Consider the following 20,199-nt stretch of genomic DNA (forward strand, 5'->3'; position numbering starts at 1 on the left):
TCGCATGTTGCAGGTGGAGGAGCTGCCTGGGAGAGGGGAGCTGGGATGTAGTTCTGCATTCTAAGCTGTATGGGGTCTCTCCTGCCTCTGAGGCTGCATTGCAATGGGGTGTGAAATTTTCGCGTGTACCAAAGCTTAGGGGGCCTTTCTGAAGCAGGACGAATGGAAGGTGTCGGAGGAACACAATCTCATTTATGGTATGCGATCCCGAGGTGCTCAAGGTCCAGTATCCCCCAGTTGGGGCAGAAAGGCGAATAGCTACAATAGCCGCCTTTGTAAGCGTCCAGAGCCGCGTGTGCAATGTTTCCTCCTGTCCGGGAAGGGCCGCTAGGAGCAAGCCCGGGCGTGGGGCCGCTCTCGCCGGCCGCTCGTCTCTGTAGCCACTCCCCCTGGCCGCAGCCGCGGGTGGGAGAGCGAGGGCTCCGCCAGCACGCGTGCGCGCTCCCTCGGTGCAGCTAGTCTGCGTGCGTGAGTGGGAGGTGGCAGGCCTTGGTCTCCGGCCTTCTCCGCTGACTGTTCCAGCGCGACGTCCCCAGCCATGAACCGGTTTGGTACCCGGTTAGTGGGAGCCACGGCGACCCCGCCGCCGCCGCAGCCGAAAGCCCGCAGCAATGAAAACCTTGACAAAATCGATATGTCTTTGGGTAAGGAGCCGAGTTGGACCGAGTTGGAGTGGGGGGAGGGTGTGGGTGGAACCAAGTACCGCGGTTTGTGGGGGAAGGGGCGGTTGGCCGCAGTTCTCGGTCGAGTTTTTCCTTACGGGTGGGCGGAACCAAGTGAGGGCCCGCGGGGACACGGGGTGCGCCACCTGGTGCGGTGCTTGAGCCAGAGGGACCCGGGCGTCCCCTCGGCGGGGCTGTGTTTGAGGAGGGGCGGTGGGAGTGGGCGGCGCTGCGGGCTGGCGGGGTTTGGAGGGTCGAGGGGCGCTACCTCTTGCGGACGACCCGGGCTCTTTGTGAGGAAAACTCGGCGGCTTTCCCCTCAAGCGTGTTCGTTCGTTGGCGCTGTCGGGATCGAGGGGAGAGGTCCGACCGAGCCATCCTCGCCCAAGAAGCCCTTGGAGAGCCCGGCTGGGTCTGCGTTCGGTTAGAGTCGCTGTTCAGCGGAGGGCTTAGTTGGGCATTTTGTGCGGCCAGGCCTGTACGCCTGGCGCGGTGCGGGCAGCGCAGAGACGCCCCCGAGAGCTGGCCATTTCTGCGGGGCGTCAGACCTCGGGGCCACCTCGGGCGCCCACCCTGGGCGTTTGCCAAAAACCATAAGGCAAGGGCTTCATCGGATGGTGTTTTATTAGGAGGTACCTAGAAAGGCGAGCTCTCCTTACCTAAGCCTCAAAGTTAGCTAATTAGGAAAAAAGAAAAAACTGAAGCAGAGATTGGCAAGGATTAATAGGAAACCGGGTGAAGCATGGGGTCCAGCCCCTGTAAGGAAGAGTGGGGTGGTTTGGGGAGGATTTTGTAAAAGGTAGGAGGGTCGGTGATTCAATTAAGCATACAGATCTAATCCTAGTGAGGCACTAGCCTCTGGATTAGCTGGTTTAAAATTTTTTCTCTTTTTGTCAAGACTCAAGTTACTGTTATCAGATGGGATTCTCTGCCTGCTGTTTCTGTGGGCATTAGTTTTTCGAATAAGTGTTTGAAAAGTACCTGACAGGTGGATACAGAGGTGTTAACTTTTCCAAGGAAGGTATTTTTCTTTTTTGCTGTGGTTTATTTGCGGAGTTTTAAGTAAAAAATCAAGAACTCTTGGATTGCTGCGATTACCGCACTTCAGAATCTAATATATGAATTAAGTAAATCATCAGAAATAGTAGGTTTGGCCTCAAGTCTTGTCTTACTGATTATCGTGAACTCTAAAGAAATGAGAAATCTTTTCAGCCAAGACCAAGAGGAATTTAATAACGAATTTTTATTGAGTGCTTACCATCTTGTAGGCACTGACCTAAACATTTTGTGTGTTAACTCGGTTTAGCTTTGTAATAACTCTGTGAGTTATTAGAGATAACTATGTGCTCCTAGTGATAAAGAGCATGGAATCCAGAACCACACTGTCTTCAATTCAAATCCTCTGCCATTTAATAGCCATGTAGTTACAGGCAGAGTATTTCTCAGTGCTTCATGTGTAAAAAGTGATAACAGTGCTTGTCTGTCTTAGAAGGTTGCCCTATTAAATGAGTCAAAAGGCATGTATAATCTGCTTAGAACAGTACCTGGTATAGAGTAAGCTGTATGTGTGTGTGCGTGTGTGTGTATTTCTTTTCAGTGTTCCACAATTCATTGTTTATACACCACACCCAGTGTTCCATGCAATACAGGCCCTCCATAATACCCACCACCAGGCTCACCCAACCTCCCACCTGCCTCCCCCCAAACCCCTCGGTTTGTATTATATTTACATGAACATGCTAGATAAGCCTTTGCTGTTATTCTTGTTGTATAAAACCTGAGGCATAGAGAAATAACTTGCCCCAAATCATACAAATAAGAAAACCGTATAGATGTCGCAGGGAGTTTTAAACATGTATTATCATAACCAATACATTTCTTAAGTTTCTAGGTTTTTTTGTATGTATTTTGTTTGGTGGTTAGGATGTTCAAGTGAAGAAAAAGGAGGAATAATTGTCCTTGAAGGTAGAAATCAAGCACTATGATAGATAGTTAAAATAGACATCAGTGTCTTTTCTTTCTTCCAATAATATATAGCATTCTTTCAGGTTCCTTTTTTTATTTTTTATTTTTTTAAAAAGATTTTATTTATTTATTTAACAGACAGAGATCATAAGTAGGCAGGCAGAGAGAGAGAGAGGAGGAAGCAGGCTTCCTGCTAAGCAGAGAGCTCAATGCGGGGCTCAATCCCAGGACCCTGGGATCATGACCTGAGCCGAAGGCAGAGACTTTAACCCCTGAGCCACCCAGGTGCCACAGAGGTTCCTTTTTTTTTTTTTTTAACGAGAATTTTACAGAAAAGGGATGAAGAAATGGTACCTGTTTTTTTTTAAGTTTATTTATTTATTTTTTTAGTACTTTCTACACCTGACCTGGGACTCAATTTTTATGACCCTGAGGTTAAGAGTTGCATGCTTTTCTGACTGAATCAACCAGTCATGGTTGATTCATGAGATGATACCTATTTTAGGCAGTTATGCTTTGTGAATATTCCACTTTATCGGGTCTACAGTGGTTTAGAATCTGATTTTTGTTTGTTTTAAATTGTGGCTGTACAAATATATAGAATATCTACCAAGGTTACCAATAGCTGGCCTCATTGGCTCAGTTTCTTAATTTGAAAATGGGTGTTATAATACTTAGTAGAATTATTGTGAGAATTAAATGAGTACTTGTGAGAGCAACACTTCTTAGTTACTACTGTTTTTATTATCATGTATGTATATTCCTAATGTCATGGAAGAAACTTTTTCATAAAATACCTCATCATAATGGTTATTTTGGATTTTTGTTTGTTTTGTTTTTGATACATAATCTCCTACCTGAGCAGGAGAAAGTCATTTTTTTCTTTTAGATTGGAAGAATGCAGTTGATCATTTAACATGAGGATTTAGATAATAAACATTTAAAAATAAAGCAATTTCATATTTTATATGCTTTATTACTTTTAATTTTGTTATGTTTAAACATTTAAAAATAAAGCAATTTCATATTTTATATGCTTTGTTACTTTTAGTTTTGTTATGTTTATTCTTTATAAAATGCTGTTTTAAAATTAACCTGGTTAGTCAAAATTATATTTTGTCTTTTTTTTTTTTTTAAGATTTTATTTATTTATTTGACAGACAAAGGCCACAAGTGGGCAGAGAGACAAGCAGAGAGACGGGGGGGGGGGGGGGGGCGGGGGGGAGAAGCAGGTTCCCTACTGAGCAGAGAGCCCGATGCGGGGCTTGATCCCAGGACCCTGAGATCATGACCTGAGCCAAAGGTAGAGGCTTAACACTGAGCCACCCAGGTGCCCCTGCCCCCCCCCCTTTAAAAAATTTTTTTAAAAATGATTCCCAGAAAATTCATTTTTTTGGTGTACTCTCATGGCTCTGAGGTTTCAGACTTCTGGTGAAGAATAAGTAGCACATGGGCGCCTGGGTGGCTTAGTGGGTTAAAAAGCCTCTGCCTACAAACCATAAGTGACTCTTAATCTCACGAAACAAACTGTGGGTTGCTGGGGGGAGGGGGGTTGGGAGAAGGGGGGAAGGTTATGGACATTGGGGAGGGTATGTGCTTTTGGGTAAATTGGAAGGGGAGATGAACCATGAGAGACTATGGACTCTGAAAAACAGTCTGAGGGGTTTAAAGTGGCGGGGGGGGTGGGAGGTTGGGGTACCAGGTGGTGGGTATTATAGAGGGCACAGCTTGCATGGAGCACTGGGTGTGGTGAAAAAATAATGAATACTGTTTTTCTGAAAATAAATAAATTGGAAAAAATAAATAAATAAATAAAATCTTTAAAAAAAAAAAAAAAAGCCTCTGCCTTCAGCTTGGGTCATTATGCCAAGTCCTGGGATCGAGCCTCCCCCCACTACTCTCTGCTCAGAGGGAGCCTGCTTCCCCCTCTTTCTCTGCCTGTCTCTCTGCTTACTTGTGATCTCTGTCAAATAAATAAATAAAATCTTAAGAAAGCAGTGTTTGAAGAAAGCAGTGTTTCAGAAGTGTTTAAAAGTATTCCCTTTCTGTGCCCCGAGAATATAACACGTTCATATATCTGACTTCATGAAATCTTTTTTTTTTTTTTAAGATTTTATTTCTTTATAAGAAATAAAGAGAGAGAGAGAGTACAAATGGGGGGTGAGGAGGGGCAAGATCTTGGAGAGGGAGAAGCAGATTCCCGGGTGAGCAGGGAGCCCGATGTGGGGATGGGTTCCAGGACCCTGAGATCATGACCTGAGCTGAAGGCAGACGTTTAATTAACTGAGCCACCCAGGGGCCCCAAAACCCTTTTATTTTAAAACAAATCTTTTTGAGTGTCTTTTACTTGGACAAATTTATTTTAGGGGAAGGACTGACCTCAAGAAGACAACAAAGTACTTTGGGGAGATTTCAATTATTCTAATGAATATTTGTGTTAAGAGTCTTAAAGATTACTGGGACGCCTGGGTGGCTCAGTTGGTTGAGCAGTTGCCTTCGGCTTGGGTCATGATCCCAGCCTCCTGGGATCGAGTCCCACATCGGGCTCCTTGCTCGGCGGGGAGCCTGCTTCTCCCTCTGCCACTGCCTGTTACTCTATCTGCCTGTGCTTGCTCACTCTGTCAAATAAATAGATGGAATCTTTGAAAAAAAAAAAAAAAGAGTCTTAAAGATTACTGATGGGTTAGGTAGTGTATTATATAAGAAAGGGGTCCTGTAATATGTAATTCCTTCTTTTACTTCAGAAAAGACTAGTTATATTAATATAATTGTTAGGTTCTTGTGTTTAGAGCAGTTTGGAAAAAATAATTGAGGTTAATTAGTTTTGTGAAATTTTATTAAGTTGTTGACCAGGCTTATTTTCTTTATCAGTCATCAAAATTAATATTGGAGTTGGGACTGTGGACAGAGTATTTGGATATTTCTTAAGTGAGTATTTTTGGCTTCTAGAAATCTTTTAAATTTGTAAATAGAAATCTGAAGTACATTTAGTTTCCTGATCTTCATATTGTTGTGCTGTGGTATTAGAGCAGTGTGATGTTTGTAAATTACTTTGGGAGAGTTTAAAAGTGTTTTTGGAAACAATAAGGATTTGAAAGATCAGGTAGAAAGCAAAGTAAGGTAACCCTGAATTATTTTTCTAGAGGAGTGGATTTTTTTTTGTATTATACCTTTATTATGTACTTATTTTATTTCATATTAGCTATTTACTTGTCTGTTTCCATCAATAATTTTAAACTTAACTGAGGATAGGGACCATATTTTACTTTTGTTTGTTTTCACTGTAGCACAGCCTGTCACATACATTCATTGCACGCAGGTATGCTCAATGCATATTTGCTGAATTGAGGTGGACTTCTTCAGAAGTGTACTCTTAATTGAATGATTTATTTATTTTTTACTGCCTATGGTTTTATTGGAAGGTGGTCTTTAAAAACTAGACACTTCTGTGATTATGGAAAGTAAATATGAGTAATTTTTGTAAATAGGCTTTTGCTTATTTATGTGCATTAGATAAAGAAATGCTGCGGATAGGGGCGCCTGGGTGGCCCAGTGGGTTAAAGCCTCTGCCTCCGGCTTAGGTCATGATCCCAGGATCCTGGGCGGGGCAGGGAGCCTGCTTCCTCCTCTCTCTGTGTTGCCTCTCTGTCTACTTGTGATCTCTGTCTGTCAAATAAATAAATAAAATTAAAAAAAAAAAATACTGTGGATAACAGAAATCTTCATTAATTGGTAGACCTGCTTTGGGTTATAAATTGAACTTTTCCTATAAAACTTCTTTGGTACTGCAAGTATTTTGGCTGATTTGAGTTTTTATCTTATTTTTGTCTTATAAACGTGCTTTCAAAGTAGCAAAGAAGTTAGGGACATAGGACTATTAACTAGAAAATGAGACTGAGTAATTGAGTCATTAGGTTAAAATGAAAATAATCATCACATTTCCTATATCACAGATGATATCATCAAATTGAATCGAAAGGAAGGAAAGAAGCAGAATTTTCCGAGACTAAATAGAAAACTCCAACAAAGTAGTGCCCGGCAATTCAGGATGAGAGTACGATGGGGACTCCAACAGAATTCTGGTAAGTTTTACAAGTAAGCTTTAATAAGGAGCTATTCCTTTGGGTCACAGAATGCTATTTTTAGGACATACTTAAAACATGGAGGAAATACGTTAGTACCCTTTGTGATTTGCATTTTTTCTACTCTCAAGTTTTTGTTTAATCTTGAAATCTGGTAAACATTTTAAGTTGCTTTAAGTAGGTGATAGCCCTATTTCTTAAAAATATTTTTAAGGTACACTCAGTATATAAATAGTGTAAATTATATTTAGGGCTGCAGATTACAAAGGATTTTACATAGCATGAAGTTTTATCTCCTTCCCTGTTAGGTATTTCTATAACAGTCTATCTGGTGGGTAATTACATAACTCCAGCATACATATATCTAGTGAATGAACATACTACTTCATAAGACAACTCCATTATTGGAGACAACTCTATTTACTAGGAAGTTTTCTTAATTTGAATTAAATCTTTCCCAACTGTTAACTCTACATAGAGTTACAGGAAGCAAACTCTCTTTTCTTATAAGAGAACTTTTTAAGTATGTGGAGACAATTCTGCTTGGAAAATACTTTCAGATTCTTTTTATTATCATCTAAGGCTTTAGGATTTGTTATATATTCCAGAGGTAACACTCAGAATTGGATGCCTCAGATGTGACCTAATGATCTTGGAAGTCTTAGTTTTGGCAGTTTGGAGGCTTATTTATTTACAGCCATCTTGTTCCAAAGTGGATTTAAGGTGGTAACAGAACCCTATTAATGACTCATTAATTTTTTTAGCAGTTATATCAGTGTTTTAGAAAAAACCTTAACTCAAAAAACTCTAGCTCTTTTTTACACATGTAAAAAATGTTTGATGAACTAGAGCCTAAGTTGACTTTTATCCTGTATGTTAAAAAGCATAAAAAACAATTATCTGTGGGCTGAGGATGATTATAACTAGTTCTATTATCTAATAGTTAATATGCCATCATACCCTCAAAATATGTCTGTAACTGAGGTTAGACCCTACACAAAATTTTATTGTTCTCTAATGTCTTTCTTTAAAAAAAAAAAAAAAGACAGGGCGCCTGGGTGGCTCAGTGGGTTAAAGCTGCTGCCTTCGGCTCAGGTCATGATCCCAGGGTCCTGGGATCGAGCCCCGCATCGGGCTCTCTGCTCAGGGGGGAGCCTGCTTCCTCCTCTCTTTCTGCCTGCCTCTCTGCCTACTTGTGATCTCTGTCAAATAAATAAATAAAATATTTTTTAAAAAAAGATTTATTCATTTGAGAGAGAGCATACATGTTCTGTGCATGCATGTGTGCACGTGAGTGATGGAGGGGCAGAAGGAGAGAATCCCAGGCAGACTCCCTGCTGAGCACAGAGCCAGATGCACAGCCCGACAAGGAACTCCACCCAGGGCTAAACCCCATGTCACATGAGATCATGACCTGAGCTGAAATCAAGAATTGGATGCTCAAGTGACAGAGTCCCCCCAGGTGCCCCTTCTCTAGTAATTTCTTAAACAGCTCAACATGAACAAGTAAATTTTGGAAAGATACTTAGCTATAGCAAATGAATGTTTAATTCCAGTGATTTATATTTAAAGATTCTTTTTTTTTTTTTAATTTTATTTATTTATTTGACAGACAGAGATCACAAGTAGGCAGAGAGACAGGCAGAGAGAGAGGAGGAAGCAGGCTCCCTGCTGAGCAGAGAGCCCGATGCGGGACTTGATCCCAGGACTCTGGGATCATGACCTGAGCCGAAGGCAGCGGCTTTAACCCACTGAGCCACCCAGGTGCCCTGTTTAAAGATTCTTAAAACTTACTCAGAATACCATATTTTATACGTGATTTGCTTTAAAATAATTTCAGAGTTCACAGAAGCCAGAAATATATTTGTTTACACTAGCCACATGTTAAATACATGATAAATACCCTGAACTGACCAGGTTCTTTGGGTATTTAGAGTTGTGATTCTTTACTTCAAGGAATTTCTAGTAACAGAGATAGGACAAAAAACATGGAGTTGAGAAATGTCATGAGAGAAATTCCAACAGTATTATAGGACTTTAGATAGATTTTGTGCTAAGAAAATCAGTGGTGATTATGGATAAGGTGAAATAGGATCTGGTCCATGAAGGATCAGAAAAGCTTTCCTTTTATGGGGGTTATGATAAATGATACCTAGGGGCAGCTTAGGATCTTATAAGATTAAACTTGTGCTTGTTTGTTCTCCAGTTACATGTGGCAGAGCCTAAAATAGAACATCTGCTTCTGTCATTGAATGTGCAGAGAGATGGAAGATTGTCTCAAACTCTGATTGGTTGAAAGTTCAGATTTCCACATTGTAATGTCAATGAGCATGTTAGCTTGAGGTAAAATAACACATAAGATAGATAGCCTTTAGCAGACTGTCAATAAATTATTTTTATTTATTTATTTATTTATTAAGGTTTTTGTTTTGTTTTGTTTTTTAAGTAGTCTCTGCACCCAACTTTGAGGCTTGAACTTACAACTCCGAGATAAAGAGTCCCATGTTCTACTGATTGAGCCAGCCAGGCGCCCCTCTGAGTCAATTATTTTTGATGGCTGAACAAATAAGTGAATAAAATCTTACAACTCTTGGCCCAAAATGTAACTTAGTCACTTACTTAAATATTTGTATAAACAACCTGAATATTCTTCGGTGGTAGAATAGTATACAGTTTTAGTTCTCAAAGTGTTGTCCAGGGATCCTAGGGAATCCCCAACACTCAAGGGATTCACAAGGTCAAACTATTTTTATAATAGAACTAAGACATTAATTGGGTTTTCACTGTTATCCTCTCACAAATGTTTTCCAGAGTCTACATGACGTGTGATAATTAAATTGAATGTGGCATATATGAGAATCTAGCTGTGTAGACACCAAAGAGATTTTCAAAAGTACAGAACAGTGCTATCATTCCTTTTAAATAGTTTTGGGTTTTTTTTTTTGGAAAGTAATTGTTCTTTTTCTTTAAAAATACGTTATTTGCCCTGTATTGGGTTTATTATTGCTTTAATGAAATAAATAGTTAAATGTTTTAGTTTTCATTTCTAGTATGATAATGTCAATAAATATAAACCCACAGAAATAAAAATTCTGAAGTTCTCAATAACTAAGAGTATAAAGGAGTTGTGAGGGTGCCTTGTTGGCTCAGTCAGTTGAGCGGCTGCCTTTGGCTCAGGTCATAATCTCAGGGTCCTGGGATCCGGCCCCACATCAGGTTCCTTGCTCAGTGGGGAGTCTGCTTCTCCCTCTCTTTCTGCCCTTCCCCCTACTTGTGCACTGTCTTTCTCTTTCTCTCTCAAATAAACACATAAAATCTTAAAAAAAAAAAAAAATCAGAGGTCCTGAGACCAAAAAGTTTGAGAATGGGGTTTATTTTAGAGGTAGAAGAGATTGGGGAATATTTGTATGTTGCTTTGGAAAGGAGCCAGTAATATTGCATTCACTTTGTGATTTGACATTTCCCCAAAACCCCTCAAATCTTTGTGTAAGTGATCAGACTCCATAAACTACTGAGGCAAGTTGATAAGTATATGAGAGAAATTCATGAAGGGATTGGGGTAAGGATTCAAATGTAAAATGAAAATTCCTGTCTCTAGTTTTTCATTGTCACACCTGTGGAGCTTTATAGTATATGTGCTGCTGAAGCGAGCACCCTGTGGAGCTTTATAAACTAGACTGATATTCTGGCTACACTCTGTTTTTACTGAAGCAGAATCTGCAGAAGTTGGGCCTAGGGATTTTATTTATTTATTTATTTATAAAAGATTTTATTTATTTATTTGAGAGAGAGACAGTGAGAGAGAGCATGAGCGAGGAGAAGGTCAGAGAGAGAAGCAGACTCCCCATGGAGCTGGAAGCCCGATGCGGGACTCGATCCCGGGACTCCAGGATCATGACCTGAGCAGAAGGCATTTGTCCAACCAACTGAATCACCCAGGCGTCCCTAGGGATTTTTTTTTTTTAAAGCTCCATACATGGTTCTGATACATGGCTAGGGTTAAACTGCTGCTCTAGTATAGCTGAAAATGTGAAAGAAAGGGTCTTCATAGTGGTAGTAGTTAAAGTAATAAGAATGAAGATGCTCTGAAAAGACGGGAGAGAACTTTCTAGAGGGGCAGGAATGGATGAAAACTAAGAAAAGGTGGGGCTTCTGGCTGGCTGAGTTCATAGAGCATGCTACTCTTTATCTTGGGGTTGTGAGTGCAAGCCCCATGTTGGGCATAGAGCTTACTTAAAAAAATAAAACTAAGAAAGGACTTACTATATTAGATGATGTGTTTAGTACCCCATAATGCTTTTTAGAATATAAGACACAGAAGGTAAGTGGGGAGAGGGGAGAGAATTGGACAGTATGTATAGGTCTGTCTTTATGAAATGTGACAATGAAAGGGTGAAAAATAGAACCATTGCTAAAATTGAGGTACAGCTGGTGAAGTTTGTTTAAAGGTATAAAGGGAGGGAGGGGAAATGGATGATCTAAACTTGCTAGAAGGTAGAGAAGCCACTCATAGAAATAAAAGTGGAAAGGATAATGAGTATGGTAACAATGACTACAGCAGTCAGAAATAGAAGGCAGTCAGGAATAGAATTCTATCTCTTACTTTCTCCTTTTAATCAGTTTCATTCTTGTTAGTGAGACTTTTCTCATGAGTCTTTCTCATCTAAACTGAAAGCTTTGGTATAATAATGGATTCCTTCTCACTTTAATCTTTCTCTTTGCTAATTCATTCATTCTTTTGAAATTTCAGATTTCTTTGTTCCACTCTGCATTTTTTATCATGTCACATTTGAGTACTATAGTAGCATCTGAAATGGTCTCATTGCCTTCTTTCTCCCTCTTTTTTTTTTTTTTGAGAGCTTAAAACAGAAGTTTATTATTTAAAAATATCATTTAAAACCAGAAGAAATTATTGTAGTACATATTTGAAAAAAATAAAGAAGATTATTAATTCTTTTTTTTTAATTTTTAATTTTCTTTCTCCCTCTTTGATTCAAAGATACTGCTTCAAGACTGATGTAACTTGATCATGAATTCTTTGACCCCTCATTACTTGTCACATACATTCTTTATCCCCACATGAAGCCCTCTGATTTGAGGACACAACATTCATTTATTTCTTATTCTTTTCCCTAGACTGTATCTCATTATGTTGTGGTTAACCATGTCTTTGTACTTGTAAGTTTATGTTTATGTTCCTAATCAAATTTTGCTGTTTTATAATGCCTAGCTGAGAGCCCACTTTTTCTATAATAATTGTTTTTTTCTCTTTGGAAATGTATCCTAGCTTATATTTTTTACCTTTTATTCTTTAGTTTTTATATTACAGTTTGGAAAGTTTTCAGGTTTTGGAGCCACACTAACCTAGATTGATGGCTGTGCCATTTTGTAACTGTGACATCTGGGTAGTTACTGTGCTTCACCTCACTTTGCTCTTCTGCACAATTAAGATGTTGTCATCAGCCCATCAAGTTCTTGTTTAAAGTACTCAGCATAGGGGCACCTGGGTGGCTCAGTGGGTTAAAGCCTCTGCCTTTGGCTCAGGTCGTGATCCCAGAGTCCTGGGATCGAGCCCCTTGTTGGGTTCCGTGCTTGGCGGAAAGCCTGCTTCCCCCTCTCTCTCTTCCTGCCTGCCTCTCTGCCTGCTTGTGATCTCTGTCTGTCAAATAAATAAATAAAATCTTAAAAAAAAAAAATACTCAGCACAGTGTGTTAACAGAGTTAATGGTATCTTTCATATTTAATACAGATAAAAATAACAGTAGTTGTAGATTTAATTTAAGTGTACAGGTTCCCTCAACATGCTTAATCTTTATTTGGTTTCAATTCTAGAAGGAAATCACACATAGAATAACAATAATTTGGTTTCAAAGAGCACCTGGCTGGCTCAGTCAGAAGAGTGTGTGATGCTTGATCTCAAGGTCATGAGTTCGAGCCCCACATTGGGTGTAGAGATTACTTAAATAAATACCCAGTAATTTGATTTTACAATTTAAAAAGTTGTGTCTTTATTGCTTTTCCTCTGGTTATAAAAGTAATCAGTACTTTAGGACTGAGGCAGAGTACCCAACAAGGGAACAGATCTGGAAGAACTCTGTCACACGGAGTTGCCGTTCTGGTGGAACTCACTAGGAAGCCACCTGTGGAGGTGATGCAACTTAAATTCAATGAAGGATGAGTAGGGCCAGAACTAGTGATGGCTAGGACTAGATCCGGACAGATGCCTAGGGCCCAGCATTTAAGGTGTAATTCACACTTAGATTTTGTGCCTTTAGTGCTTCTTGTGCCTCACCAGTCTCATCTTACAGGGGAGGGATAATGACTGCCACTAGGTGTTCTGTGTCCTAGAATAAGTCTTTGAGGGGTGCACTGGAAACTGAAAGAAAAAATCCTTTCTCTAGAGTCTCTCCAGTGCCCTCTATTTAGAAAACTTAACACTGTGCCCGCTGGTAAGAGAAATGTTCCTATAATAGAAGCAGGGCAGTAAAAAGTGAATTGGGAGCTGAAGGGCAGTAAATTGGTAAATGGTTCAGCCATTAAAACAAGTTTTCCTGTCTTGTTGAACTCCGTTCTCAAAATATGCACACTACACAAAAGCATTCTGGAGTTAGGTAAGTTTGGGAATACATACCCTATTATCCCCAACTTAGAGATGGAACACACACATTAGTCCTAAGAAATCCTGTAGTAAAGAAAGCCAGTTGTTGTTGTTGTTGTTGTTTTTCCATTTGGCTGTGAAACTTTTCCCTTAGAAGACCTGTTACCATATTGCAGGTGTGTCGTACTATACAGGATACCATTCTAAAGACATTCCCCCCCCAAAATTAGAATTCCAAAATAGAAGTGCACAGGGCATCTGGGTTGCTCAGTTGGTTAAGCCTTTAGTTCAGGTCATAATCCTGGGGTCCTGGGATTGAGTCCTTCATTGGCCTGCCTGCTGAGTGGGGAGTCTGCTTCTCTGTTTCCTTCTGCCTGCAGCTTTCTCTGCTTGTGTTCTCTCTCTGTCAAATAAATAGATAAAATCTTAAGAAAAAAATAAAAATAAAAGTGCCCAATACCACAATTGTTACTTAGTATGGTTCTCTGGAACTTCTGGCCATTGCATTAAGAAATAGAAGAATTTGGGGTGCAATTAGAAAAAAGACTACCATTTGTAGGTGATAACAGTTGTTGCTCAGAAATCCCAAGAAAATAATTCACTTTTCCCCCAAGAAAATAATTTGAAAGACCATAGAACTAAAAATAAGTTCAGTGCAGGGCTCCTGGGTGGCTCAGTCATTGAGTACCTGCCTTTAGCTCAGGTCATGATCCTTGGATCCTGGGATCAAGCCCTGCATCTGGCTTCCTGCTCTGTGGGAAGCCTCCTTCTCCCTCTCCCACTCCCCTGCTTGTGTTCCCTCTCTCGCTGTCTCTCTCTCTGTCAAATAAATAAAATCTTAAAAAAAAATAATAAGTTCAGTAGGATGGCTGATTAAAAGATATTAATTAAAAACTTAATAGCTCTTGGTATCCCAGGAGTGACACTATGAAAATTATTGTTAGAAAAGGGGTCTTTTTGTGATTGACAACAAAATACATAAAATACATAGTAATAAACTCAAGAAAGACATAAGACTTACGTGAGGAAAAGTTTAAAGCTTTACTGAGTTTAGTGATGAGAAGACTTGAATAAAGTGGCAAGACATACTTTGTTCATGAATATTGTAAAGATGTCAATTCCTAAAAAATTAATTATAAATTTAATAAAATTCTTTCCAAGTATCAAAAGATATTGGGGCATCTGGGTGGCTCAGTTGCTTGGGTGTCTGCCTTCGCTCAGGTCATGATCCCAGGTCCTTGGGACTGAGTCATGCATTGGGTTCCTTGCTCGGTGGGGAACCTGCTTCTCCCTTTCCCTCTGTCTGCTCCCACTGGTTGTTCTGTCTCTCCCTCAAATAAATAAATAAAATCTTTAAAAAAAAAACTATCAAAGGATATTAAAACTTGACCCCAGGAAACCTGCTTATGACATGACAGTTCATGGATGGTAGAATAGCAGTAGCCAAAAACACATGGAAAATGTTCATTCTCAATAGTGAACTACCAAAGAAGACAAGATTTTTTTTTTTTTTTCAAATACTAAGTGAGAAAGATTAAAAAGAACATTCAGCATTGTCAGTGATGTGGAAAAAGTTGGCACCCTTATGTTCCTGGTAATATGAATAAATATAGTCATTCTAAAGGAGATTTTTTACTACATGAACCAAATTCCTTAATTTGTTTTACTATTTGATATAGCATTTCAACTTCTAGAAATTTATATCTTGAAGAAATGATCAGATGTGTATGAAAATATTACCTCTAGAAATCTAAAGAAATGTAAATTTGACTAGCTATATAGTATTGATTAAATGTATGTCCTTCTCGGGGCGCCTGGGTGGCTCAGTGAGTTAGAGCTTCTGCCTTCAGCTCAGGTCATGATCCCAGGGTCCTGGAATCGAGCCCCACATCAGGCTCTCCGCTCAGCAGGGAGCCTGCTTCCCTTCCTCTCTCTCTGCCTGCCTCTCTGCCTACTTGTGATCTCTGCCAAATAAATATATAAAATCTTTTTTAAAAAATTTAAAAATTAAAAAAATAAACGTATGTCCTTGTAACAATGTTCTTAGTCCATATTACTGATACTTTGCAACTTTGTAAAGTCAGAGGTAAATATATATATAATTGATAAAGTAGGGTTTTTGAAATTGTCCAGTAGAAAAAATAATCCTGAAAATCATGCTCCCTCCACCCCTGTAAGGCATTTTCCGGTTTTGTGTCTTCTTATAGCTATCTTATTTAAATATTCCTTTTGTCTGCCACTGAATATAAAATCCTTTGGACCTGGATTCGTTTCCCTGCTATGCTTTTATTAATGAGTTAAATAAAAGTTTGTTGCATCTTCACCTCCCCCCAAAAATGTTATTTATAATAATTTAATATTAGAAGTAATTGAAGTGGTCATTGTGAGGTTTTTAGATCAAGTAAGGCACATTGTATTAAAAATAATACAATGAGGGTAGCCTATTGTCTGGCTTAGTTTGTAGAGCATGTGACTCTTGATCTCAGGGTCATGAGTTCAAGCTCCTCATTGGGCTTGGAGCCTACTTAAAAAAATAATACAATGAAAGAATATTAAAAACATGGGATAATATTTACAATGCAGTGTTAATGCACACTACAAAATAATACACAGACTATGAAGTATTGTTGCCAGGAAGATCGATTCAGTGTACCTTCTAGATGGTACTACAAAATTGTGAATTAGCTCCATGATAGTCTTTTGAGTTGCTTAAAAAATAGTTGAAACTGAAAACGTTAATTTTTTAAATGTGTAGGAGTAAAAGAAAAGACTAGCAAGAGCTGGAATGTTAGTGGTTGTCCCAAGATGGTGGGATAATGGGTGACTTTTATTTTCATTTGTACTTTATATTAAGATGTCTGCAATGAACATGTTCATTTTTTTGTAATTAGAAAATACTTAGGGGCACCTGGGTGGCTCAGTCAGTTAAGCAGCTGCCTTTTTGGCTCAGGTCATGTTCCAGGACCCTAGGATAGAACCCCTCTTCGAGCTCCCTGCTCAGTGGGGAGTCTGCTTCTCCCTCTCTCCCCTGTTTGTTCTCTCTCTGGCTGTCTCTCTCTCTCTCAAATAAATAAATAAAATCTTTAAATAATATATTAAAATAAATAAAATATACAGTGGAAAGACAAAGTCAAGTTGTGTCACATGGCTCAGAGATTAAGATATATTCATTGGAACTCAATAGGGTCTTTAACAAAAGTAGTTTAAATACAGTAGAAATGAAAATAAGCCAGATTGCAACATAGTAAATGGGATATGAGATAGTGACCCACTCAAGTTCAGTGTCCTTCAATAGAAGTAAAATGTGAGCCGCATATGAATAATATATTTTATTTAATGCTGTGTATCCAAAATATCTTTGTAGCATATAATTAATACAAAGTTATTAGTGAAATACTGTACCTTTTTATTACATCTTAATTCAGACTAGTCATATTTCAAGTATTTGGTAAGTGCATGGTAGTGGACACCACATTGCCCAGGGAAAGTTGTTCATTGAGAAAGTAACGCAAGAGAGAGGGTAGCTACCAGGGAGATAGGAGAATCTTACAGTCCCTTGCCATCCATTACACCAACAAAACCCTTGCTGGTGCAGTTTATTACCTCTTTAAAAATGAAATATGTAATTTTGAAATTTCAAAAATTTCAAAAGTACTTGTAAATAATGCAATAATATATAATAGTGATATAAGAAATATTATATAAATAATAAATGAAAAATAAAACCCTCATACCTTCCACTCTGCTTAAGAAATAGAATACCCTATGACCTGTGTGCCCTTCAATTGCATTCTTAGATTGATTTTTTTTTTTTTTTCCAAACCTACAGGTTTTGGCAAGAATAGTCTGAACCGTAGAGGAAGAGTAATGCCTGGAAAGAGACGTCCTTATGGAGTTATCACTGGCCTTGCAGCTAGGAAAGCAACTGGAATTCGAAAAGGAATTAGTCCTATGAATCGACCACCTCTAAGTGATAAGGTAGGATGATGGCTTAATCCTGCATCAGGTACCCCTTCCCTTTAGTTGTGTTAATATTTCTGTGAATGAGTGCAATGTTTCCTTGAGAGAGTATTTCATTTGAATATTTTGATTTTTTTTGTCTAGTGCTTTGGATCTTAATGTAAAAAAGAAATCATTGTCATTCATGAAAAATACCTAAATTTCCATGTTCTTATATAAAATCAATGTGAAATTTTTTATAGGTTTCTGATTTCCTTTGCCTGTGTGTGTTTGTGTATGTACAGTTTTTAACAGGTCATTGAGGTTTAATTTTATACTATAAAATGCATCTTTTTAAGTGTATAATTCAGTGAATTTTAGAAAATTTACAGAGTTGTACAATTATCACAACTATCTAACCTTACAATAGTTCTGTCACTCTAAAAAGAAATCTCATGTCCATTTGTAGTCATACCTCATCATTTGCCTCAGGGAACCATTAATGTACGTTCTGTAGGTTTTGTTTTTTTTTTTTTAAGGTTTTATTTATTTATTTGACACAGAGAGAGATCACAAGTAGGCAGAGAGGCAGGCAGAGAGAGAGGAGGAAGCAGGCTCCCTGCTGAGCAGAGAGCCCGATGCGGGACTCGATCCCGGGACGCGAGATCATGACCTGAGCCGAAGGCAGCGGCTTAACCCACTGAGCCACCCAGGCACCCCCGTTCTGTAGGTTTTCTATAAACTTGTCTTTTCTGCACATTTCATATAAAGGGAATCATATGACAATATGTGATCTGGCATTTAGTTATGATGTTTTCCTTTTTGTATTGCTGAATAATACTCTGTTTTATGGATATACCATATTTTATTTATTCATTCACCAGTTTCTGGACATTTTGGTTATTTCCAGTTTTGGGTATTGTGAATAATGCGGCTGTGAATGTAAGTAAGTCTGTATGGTCATAGGTTTTTATTTCTCTGGGATAGATACCAATTTTTAATTAGATTACAATGGTTTACCCATTGTAAGTTAACTAATTTTCAAATTTTTTTTTTTTTTTTAAAGATTTTATTTATTTTGAGAGAGAGAGACAGTGAGAGAGAGCACGAGCGAGGAGAAGGTCAGAGAGCAAAGCTGACTCCCCATGGAGCTGGGAGCCTGATGCGGGACTCGATCCCGGGACTCCAGGATCACGCCCTGAGCCGAAGGCATTTGTCCAACCAACTGAGCCACCCAGGCGTCCCTCAAATTTTTTTTTTAAGATTTTATTTATTTATTTGACAGAGAACACAAGTAGGCAGAGAGGCAGGCAGAGAGAGAGAGAGAGAGAGGAGCAGGCTCCCCACTGAGCAGAGAGCCCGATGCGGGCCTCGATCCCAGGCCCTGGGATCATGACCTGAGCTGAAGGCAGAGGCTTTAACCCACTGAGTCCCCCAGGTGCTCCTACTTTTAAAATTTTAAGTGAAGGTTTATTTACTTCTCAATGAGTAATTTTTGAATTGGCTGAAACATTCCTTCAGATAGTTTCACAAGTATTTTTTTTTTTTTTTTTTTTTTTTTAGTATTTTTTCTTCAATTCTTAAGTTTAGTAAGTCCAAGCCACCAAGGATGTCCATGTTCTGCTCTTCTGTTTTTTAATTTTTTTGGTTTCTCTGATCATGCAGGTGTAATACATACTTGTAAAAAAAAAATCAGGACCTCATTCCTTATATTGTTTTTAATGTGCATATTCTGGTTAAGAACCACAACTGTCTTAGATTCCATAACTTTTCAGTTCTGCCACCACCGGCAGTCGTTTTTGCCTCTAAAACTTTTATCACACAGTTTACTGATTGTTAAAAATAGGAAAATGTTAATGAGATATGGATACTGGAAGGGAGGTTGGGATTAACTGCTATCTAATTACTTTTACCCAGTAAAAATACTAAATTACTACATGTGGTCTTTTTAGTTGTTAGAAAATAGTGAAAATTGAAAATGTTAATTATAGAATATAAGAATGTACTGAATATTAAGATATATTTATTCAAAGTTGAATGATTTTGGCAAAGGTAAAGTTTGAAAAGTGCTGTTTCTTAAAACCCTTTTCAGCCTGAATAAGATTAGTAGTCTGATTAGGATAAAATACAGTACTTGTGAAGCAGATTATTTTATAGCAAATTAGAAACCTTTTTCCATATAAATAACTTATTATCTTTTTCTGTTCTTTAAACATATACCATAATAGCTTAATTGGCCTTGAATTGTTATATGTACTTAGGAATTTTACACCTTAAAAAAGTTCTGACGATAATTAGATGTTGTTACTTTATCTCTCATTTTCCATAGCTTATGTGAATTAGTGAGATTTTATTTTGATAAAAATACATTTTTTAAAAGATTATTTATTTGACAGAGAGAGAGAATGAGATCACAAGTAGGCAGAGAGAGAGGCAGAGAGATAGGGGGAAGCAGGCTCCCTGCTGAGCAGAGAGCCTGATTTGGGGCTCCATCCCAGGACCCTGGGATCATGACCCAAGCCAAAGGCAGAGGCTTTAACCTACTGAACCACCCAGGTGCCCCCAAAATACATTTTCTTATCTGTGAAGGGAATGACTGGGAAGATAGCCTACCATTTATATAACTAGTATTTACTGAGAGCAAGTAGCTGTGCCAACAGGGGAATGGTTGCCTCCAGTAATGAGGTTTTTTTTCCTCTTTGTTGTTTAGAGTCAATTAAAAATAACCCATCAGGTTAAAGTTGTGTTTATGTTCTTTAGAGGTTTTTCCAGTGACATATATAATTTCGTCAGTATCAATTCTGTAATTTTTTTCTGTTTGATTCAGAATTTCCCAAAGCTTGAAGAGTATGTTATGTTCCACAGAACTTTAAAAAAATGTTTTTAAAATTAAATTAAATTTTAAAATTTAATTTTAAAAAATATTTTATTTATTTATTTGAGAGAGAGAGAG

The 20,199-nt window shown here is 38.5% G+C and overlaps 1 protein-coding gene across 1 annotated transcript in view; it reads left to right on the forward strand.

The window, feature by feature from the left end:
• The first annotated feature begins 405 nt into the window (after window positions 1–405).
• FYTTD1 (forty-two-three domain containing 1) overlaps window positions 406–20,199 on the forward strand; it is a 33,371-nt gene continuing 13,577 nt past the window's right edge. The window contains exons 1-3 of the mRNA XM_044252129.1: window positions 406–644; window positions 6,581–6,709; window positions 17,137–17,285. Of these exons, the coding sequence (XP_044108064.1) occupies window positions 539–644; window positions 6,581–6,709; window positions 17,137–17,285 (384 nt within the window). The 5' untranslated portion in view covers window positions 406–538. The remainder of the gene's footprint in view (window positions 645–6,580; window positions 6,710–17,136; window positions 17,286–20,199) is intronic.

The sequence above is a fragment of the Neovison vison genome, chromosome 6 (genome assembly GCF_020171115.1).
Source record: "Neovison vison isolate M4711 chromosome 6, ASM_NN_V1, whole genome shotgun sequence".
Classification (NCBI taxonomy): domain Eukaryota; kingdom Metazoa; phylum Chordata; class Mammalia; order Carnivora; family Mustelidae; genus Neogale; species Neogale vison.